The sequence below is a fragment of the Apodemus sylvaticus genome, chromosome 9 (assembly GCF_947179515.1).
Source record: "Apodemus sylvaticus chromosome 9, mApoSyl1.1, whole genome shotgun sequence".
Lineage (NCBI taxonomy): Eukaryota > Metazoa > Chordata > Mammalia > Rodentia > Muridae > Apodemus > Apodemus sylvaticus.
Window position 1 is genome coordinate 87,485,440 of NC_067480.1, and position 8,588 is coordinate 87,494,027.

General features: G+C 36.0%; 1 protein-coding gene across 1 annotated transcript; it reads right to left on the reverse strand.

The window, feature by feature from the left end:
• Positions 1-5,100: 5,100 nt before the first annotated feature.
• On the reverse strand, positions 5,101-7,056 carry LOC127691960 (exocrine gland-secreted peptide 1-like). The gene is made up of 2 exons (XM_052191858.1): positions 6,988-7,056; positions 5,101-5,223 (listed from the first exon to the last, which is right to left on the reverse strand). The coding sequence occupies exons 1-2, from the start codon at positions 7,054-7,056 to the stop codon at positions 5,101-5,103; spliced, it is 192 nt and encodes a 63-aa protein (XP_052047818.1).
• Positions 7,057-8,588: the final 1,532 nt, after the last annotated feature.

Consider the following 8,588-nt stretch of genomic DNA (forward strand, 5'->3'; position numbering starts at 1 on the left):
GAATATCACATGCTAACATTAAAACTCAAAACATTAGAAATTCATAATTATGTAGAAGGAATGAAATGTTTATGTTTGTTAATTACCACCACATGTAAAATGTTAGTAAATGGTTATAGAATTAAAAAGGTTAAGATTCTTTTAAGGAACGAAAGGTTAGGCTACAAATTTTGAAGTGATGCTATTTCCCAGCTTCCTGCCATATTCATATGTTTAGGAAAGACTCATGCTGTTAATATGGTTTTCCTGTTATTATTAAATATATATAACAATCATTGGTACTATCCCAACCCTTTTGAGCAGATCTCAACAATCTATGAAGAGGTACTATTTTGTGCTGAAGCTATATAGAAAGAAGACTTCTTAATTATTAATGATGATCCTAAAATTATATCAGTGATTAGTAAGCTCTTTATAGTGCGACTGCTATTAGATAATTTTCTGATAGTCAAAACTGCAATGAGAACTATGTCACCTTCACATGTGTCACCGGTTAATTGCTTCTAGACAGTAACCAGATATTATAGTACTCAGAGCACATTCCAAGAGGTTATAAAACAATTAAACAAAGGTCATAAAACAGAACTAATGATTTATTATAGGTTCTAGGACAAAAGATAAAATATTGTTGGGGTTTATCTCTATAAAATATTACTAATAACTTTGTTATGGCTTTCAACTTTCAATGGGCCTTTGAAGCTATGAGAGGTGATGGATGCTTAGCTAGGTAATTGCTCCCCATGGATATGCATGCAATCATTCTCTGTTGTTAACTTTTATTTCAATTTATTATTTAAATTTTATGTATGAACTTGTGATGAACTTTTACAATGTGATCATGTATTCTGAAAAGATATATAAGTACAGAGGAAAATGAGAAAAGTTGAGAGGATTGAGCTGAGGAGAAGTTTTTCATCAGAATACTTTTGGACAGAATTGAAATCAAAGAAAATAGCAACCACAAATTTGGAAAAGACCTTTAGCAACTCTAAATTCAATAGAGGGCTAATATCCAATATTTACAAAGAACTCTAAGAAGTTAAACTCCAGAGAGCCAAATAATCCCATTAATAAATGGGATACAAAGCTAAACCGAGAATTCAAAACGAGGAATCTCCAGTGCCTAAGAAGTACTTAAAGAAATATGCAACATCCTTAGTCATCAGGAAAATACAAATCAAAATGACCTTGAGATTCTACCTTACCTCAGTAAGAATGACTAAGATCAAAAATCCAAGGAACAGTACATGATTGTGAGGATGTGGAGAAAGAGCAACACTTCCATAACTTGTAGGAATGCAAGTTGGATCAATCACTCTAGAAATTAGTCTGGTGATTCCACAGAAAATTGGAAATAGCTCTACCTGTGAACTCCTGGGCATACACCCAAAAGATGTTCCAACATATAACAAGGACACATGCTCCACTATGTTCATAGCAGTCTTGTTTATAATAGCAAGAAGCTAGAAATAACCCAGATGTCCCTTAACAGAGGAATGGATACAGACAATGTAGTACATTTTACACAGTGAAGTACTACTCAGCTATTAAAAACAATAACGTCATGAAATTCACAGGCAAATGGATGGAACATGATACTATCATCCTGAGTGAGGTAACCAAATCACAAAATAACACACATGATCTATACTCATTGATAATTAGAAAAAAAAAAGAAGCTTGAAATACTCACAATACAACTCCCAGACCATATAAAACCCGAAAAGAAAGAAGACCGCACCAAAGTGTTGTTGCTACTGTCCTACTCAGAAGGGGGAAGAAAATAATCATAGGAAGAAAATGAAGAGAGCGATCCAGGAGGAAGGGTGGAGGGGGGATTAAGGGGAGGCAGTTCAGACATGGGGTGTTATGGCTGGGAAATACAGAGGGTCAGGAATTTGAAAGGAGGTGACTTGCAGTGGGGAAAGGGGAACTGGTGTAGCCACTAGAAAGTCCCACTTGCCAGGGAACCAAGAGGTTTGCAAGACACAACAGGGAGGACATTAGCCGAAATAGCCCACACATAGGAGCACAAATATGTAGAGACAATATCCAGTGATAAGCTTGGCGCCCAGTTAAGGGACAGGCACGCAGTTCAAAAATATTTATCCAGAATTCTTCGTGTCAAAAGGAAATGCAGTGACAGAGTAGAGCAGAGAGTAAAGTAAAGGCCATCCAGAGACTGCCCCACCTAGGATCTATCTCATCTGCAGACCCAAAATCCAAATAATATTGTTGATGCCAAAAAGTGCTTGCTGACGAGAGCCTGGTATAGCTGTCCCCTGAAAGGCTCTGTTATAACCTGACCAATACAGATATAAATGCATATGGCCAAACATCAGATTGACCATGGGGACCCCAGTGGAGGCAAGGACTGTAGGAACTGAAGAGGCTTGCAATTCCATGGAAAGAAGAACAATATATAACCAGAATAACCAGAACCTCCAAAGCTCCCACGGACTAAACCACCAATGAAAGAGTACATATTGTAGGATGCAGTGCTCCACTTGTGTATTTAGCAGAGGATTGCCTTGTCAGGCATCACTGGGAGGGGAGCCCCTTAGTCCTGTGGACACTCAATTACCTTGGGTAGGGGAATGTTATGGTGCTGAGCCAGGAGGAGAGAGGTAGGTGGAGAGTACCCTCAAAATGTGTGGGTAGAGGGCATAGTGTGTTGTGGAAGGAAAATTGGGAAGGTGATAACATTTGAAATGTAAATGAAAAAAATATCCAATGAAATCGTAAAAAGGAAGTATAGGCAAATAATTAGGATAAAAGTCACTGAGAATAAGAGAATTATTACTTCAGAGTATGAAGATAGAGCAAGAGTAGGAGAATGCAAAGTGGCATAACATAAAAACTATAAGGAACTTATAATCTAAGAAAGTGATGTACAGAATATAGAGGGGAAAGGACAAGAGAAGAAGCTGAAGGGAGCAGAAGGAGCAGGCAGGCTTCTAACTACCATGACACAGAGTGGGTCTTTTCTTGTTCTTTTTTTTCCTTTTTTAAAAATTAAATATATTTTTATTTACATTTCAAATGATTTCCCCTTTTCTAGCCCCCCACTCCCTGAAAGTCCCATAAGCCCCCTTCTCTCCCCCTGTCCTCCCACCCACCCCTTCCTACTTCCCCATTCTGGTTTTGCCCTATACTGCTTCACTGAGTCTTTTCAGAACCAGGGACCACTCCTCCTTTCTTCTTGTACCTCATTTGATGTGTGGATTATGTTTTGGATATTCCACTTTTCTAGGTTAATATCCACTTATTAGTGAGTGCATACCATGATTCATCTTTTGAGACTGGGTATGAACACTTAGTATGATGTTCTCTAGCTCCATCCATTTGTCTAAGAATTTCATGAATTCATTGTTTCTAATGGCTGAATAGTACTCCATTGTGTATATACACCATATTTTTCACATCCATTCTTCCGTTGAGAGATACCTGGTTTCTTTCCAGTTCATAGGGCTGCTATGAACATAGTGGAGCATGTATCCTTATTACATGCTGGGGAATCCTCTGGGTATATGTCCAGGAGTGGTATAGCAGGATCTTCCAGAAGTGACATACCCAGTCGTCTGAGGAACTGCCAGACTGATTTCCAGAGTGGTCGAACCAATTTGCAACCCCACCAGCAATGGAGGAGTGTTCCTGTTTTTCCAACATCCTCACCAACACCTGCTGTCTCCTGAATTTTTAATCTTAGCCAATCTGACTGGTATAAGGTGAAATCTCAGGGTTGTTTTGATTTTCATTTCCCTAATGACTAATGAAGTTGAGCATTCTTTTCTTAATAACAATAGGCTTTATAATATTCTTAGGCTTATTAAAGGAACAAAGCTTTCTTCTTAAACATTTGGGTTTAATTCATTTAGCATTAAAAAGTTAGAAGCTTTTCCTTTCACTTTGGAATAAAGATTGGAGCTCATTTTTTATTCAGAAGGACTGAGTTCTTTCTGCACTGACACTTGGTCATTTGCTCCACATGCATATGGAAGTATGGATGTAGGTGCATAAGTATGTAACTGTGAAAATGTATACGTGTGTGTGTGTGTGTGTGTGTTTGAGAGAGAGAGAGAGAGACAGAGAGAGAGTGTAATTGTGAGAATGCATGCAACTTGGACCCAACTGCTTTGAACGGAAATGTATAAACATGCATGCATGAATCTGTATATTAATTTATATGAGTTTAAGAAAACTTACTTATATAAAAATTTTCCTTCTTATGTTATTTTCTTCTTCTGCTTCAATAGAACATATGGCTTCAAACTATACCCTAGCCTAATAAGCAAGATGTATTTGGATGAAAGAGAAATGGATCTAGTAATTAATTCTTTACTTAATCTCCTATTGTTTTAGTATGAGGTGCTTAGTTCAAGAGATTGCAATCTATGGCCTCAGAGCACTAAAATGAAGGTCAGCTACATTAGTAAAGTAACTAATATTTAGATAGAGGTCCTGACCTGCAGGACAGTCAAAAGGGTTCCTGGAAACTACCTAAGAAGAAGGCGCGGGATGGGGGGAGTGGTGGTCGGTGGGGCAGGGGACAAGAGACACGAGACGATGGACAGCAAGTAAGTATTCCGATCAAACTGTCATACTTTAATTTTCACACAAGGCATTATAAAGGCAAGCAAGCAGGTGTGGGGAGGGGTGAAGGGGGAAAGTCATTGTATTCAGGGAACAATCTCTGGGGGCTAGCATCATTCTTCAGGAACAGTTTCTCAGAATTGTCTCTCAGGTTCTCAGGGAAGATTTGGCCGGTGCAGTAGGAACTTGGCATCATATTTCAATTATGAGGAGATGAAGTGGAAAGGAGTTGCTATGGTAACCAAACCACAGGTGAGCTTCATTTGTTTGAGCCCACATGGGTGAGCTCTGTATGTACTGACCATCTAACTTACTTGGTTAAACTTTAAACTAGTACATTTCCTTCTAAAGGCAGCCTAGAGAAAGCAGGCCAGAAATGGCTGAGAGGAGGGGGTTTCGAGATCTCTATGAGAATGGCTCCTGGCAGATAGATATACATTTTATTATCATACATCAACTCAAAATATCTCATAAAACAAAGCCTCCATTAATACTCCTCCTCCCCTGCTAGAAGGAGAACTGACATGAAAGAAGACCCCATCGAATCCCGTTTCCAAGATCTTCACAAGCAATCAAGAGAGTCAGGAGATCAGTAGATATGGTGGGTTCTTTCTGAGTCCGTTTCAGAACCTGAGATAAAGAAAAAATATTTTACATAGATTATAGTAAGAAACATAAAAATGTATCCAATTTTATTTGTACAAAATGAAATAGAATAAAGAGAGACTTGGAGATCAAGACTAATTCTAGACCTCCATGGTGCACTCATTTCCTATCACCCAAGGTCAATGAGTGCTTAACTCAAGGGATAAATCAAAGGGAAGTCCACACAGGAATTTATCTGTTTCACATATTTGAAGCAAACTTCCTAGATATTCTCAATATCCAACTTTCTGATATTAATACAACCATATATTTTAGACTATTGAAGAAAAATAAATTGATGTAGTGAAATGACTTTCATTTTGTTTATGTAATAGTAACATAACTGATGAATAAGAAGCAATGGTTCAAATTTGCACATTATTTGTGAAAAAATGTATGTGGTTATCAAGCTCAGGGGTAGAAAATGCTTGTAAATTTTCAGTACTAAGTCTAAGCTTGAATTTAGCAATATTTTGGTGGTAAATGTGTAAGAGGAATATCTAAGCTCATGTAAAAGATGTGGTACCAGTATACATTTTCTCTGATATTTCAGGTTCATTTAGATACTTGATGATGAACAAAGATTGATTTTGTTACAATTTATAGGTCTGTCCTCATTTTCACAACATATGTTATAGACAAACATATATGTATGTGTCTTATATATTTTATATTCCCAAGAACAGGAAATAAAATAAATAAATAGACCCAACTCACTTACCAAATATGTGTAGAAAGAAAGGTCATGCTACACATCTGTAATAGTCATTTCATTTTATCTAAGCCAGTGATATCAATCCCATTCTATTTCTATTAAACTCTAAACAATATGTAAAAAAATCCTTTCAAAACTTAAAAAATTTCTTCATAGGAGGAAAGTTAACATTAATTTTCTGCTTCTTATACCATCTTCCAGTATAGGCAAAATTTCTTCTTAAAATTTTAGGTATTGATAATGACAGTCAGCAGAGTCTTTATTAGGAGGAAAATATTAATAATTACTGAGAATGATTTCTAAAATACACCATGTTAATAGAGGTAATATTTAGTGAACTTTATATCAGCAATCCTATTTAAAACATTCTATATGCTACATAGAAAGGTAAGGTACATTTATCTCTTGAGATTGAAGATTTCTTATGCTAAAGGGGTTAACATAATTTTGATTGTTGGTTCACACATTCTACTTTATATAAAAAGAAACTATTGGTATATTATTGGATTTTTGTGCCACAATCTTACATTCCACATTGGGAAAATTTCTGCTGGACAGTGGTGGCACACAACTTTAAATCCCAGCACTTGGGAGGCAGAGGCAGGTAGAATTCTGAGTTTGAGGCCAGCCTTGTCTACAGAGTGAGTTCTGGGACAATCAGGGCTATACAGAGAATCCCTGTCATGAAAAAAAAGAAAAAAGAAAAGAAAGAAAGAGAGAAAATTCGAACAGAAGTCATGTGCAACTGACATGCATCACAATCCTCTTAGTATCTAATTGGAGGTCTGGAAAGCACAGTATATTTGTACTGCATTGTCCCTTGTCAAATTGCCACCTTTCACTGGTGGCTCTTTTATCTGACAGTGATTGAGAGGGCAAAATTACTGTCTTATTACCATATAAAATGTATTTGTTCCAAGACTCCCACAAAATGCTGTCCCCTGTCAGACCCATTGGAGTTTACTATTCTCAAGATATGTGCAGTTTTGCACTATTGTTAAGTATATCTGAAATTATTATCCATTTTAACTTACCAGTTCTTCAGTGAGCATTGATGGTAACAGCAGAATTGTGAGAAAACACATCACTGGGAATGAAGCCATAGCTGAAATTAATCATGAAGATATCATAGTTGAAGCAAGAAGTGTAGGAGACATAGAAAGAAAAATATATGAATAGAAATTGAACTTAAGCAACAATGTGTGACTAATTCTTTAGCAATATACTGTGAGAAGAGATACCAAGTATGGTCACTGTAGGTTTATTACAGCAACGTTGCCTCTAATAGAGCTCACACAGAAGTTAAACAGCTTTACTGATGCCTCAGTTGTATATTTGCAGAAGGAGGAGTATTCCTAGTTTCATTCTCATCATTTCCATTACTCAGTCTTCACCAGGAGAATTTGAGAAAAAAATATGAATTTTGAAATTTACTTTTTACTGTGTGTCATCTTTTGTTTTACTGTTCTCTGTTTGTAGCATCCTATACCAAACATGAATATGTGTGTCAGCATTGTGATTATGCAGGCAGAAGCAAACAAACACCCTAGAAACACATTGTGTGGTGTGTGAAGAAAAGTTATAAATTATGCTATTGTTTAATGCCTTACAAAATTTTTGACTTTGATCCTTCAGTAGAAAATGTAAAAGTAATTAATGAATACTAAATTTATTCTATTTGATGTTATTCAATCCATGCTTTCACAGATGGGAGATTTCATATGTTTAGTATGCTTCAAGCACACTTGTTCATTCTCATAGTATTTACTCTCCGTATTTGCCAAATTCTACATCCTTTAGATGCTGATAAAGGCTTTGTAGTGTGGATGCATTATCCACCATACTGGACCTCATACAAATAATTTATCATGTAAATTGAATGAATAGTACTCTGTACTATTCTCTGTAGAATAGTACAGAATAGATTCTCTGTAGAATCTGCAACTTTAAAATATTTTTAAAAATTATGTCAATTGCTTCAAATGGTTGTCTGGTTCAATTATAATACAGAAGCATTTTCTATTAAATTTTGCAATTTGAGAAACACCACTTTTCTCTATTCAAACACTTCCATGTACTCTGTAATGTTCCCTTACAAATTGGTGACTATTTTTCTTTGGAATTTATGAATTAATTTTAAGTCAAATCCTCTCTATGCATATCTGAAATATTATTATCTCCATTTTACTTCATACATATTAATAACTACAAATAACCTAAAAAATATTCTTGGTAATACTCAGTCATCATACACTCATTTCCTATTCCTTGTAATGACATTCACTCCTTTACTTCATTGACCAATTAATAAGTCATTGAAAGTCAGGCTTGTCTTTCTTCTGTAACTTAAGGGAACTATTGTCTTACTATTATCATGTACAAATGAAACAATGCATTGGTATTGAGTTTTCTAGCTATCACTGTGATGTGTTTCTATGTTATTATGGCCAGGTTTATACATAAGGATTGCTGGACAATCTCATAACTTCCATGTATATTTCCAAGTCTGATTTGTCTCTAGTCAATGTAATCTCAGCATTGTAACAACTATCATCTTATCGTGAAACTTACTTTCATACTCTACAGTCTTACCTCAATGTTTGTGTTTCATAGGTGTTCAGTTCAGATCAGCTCT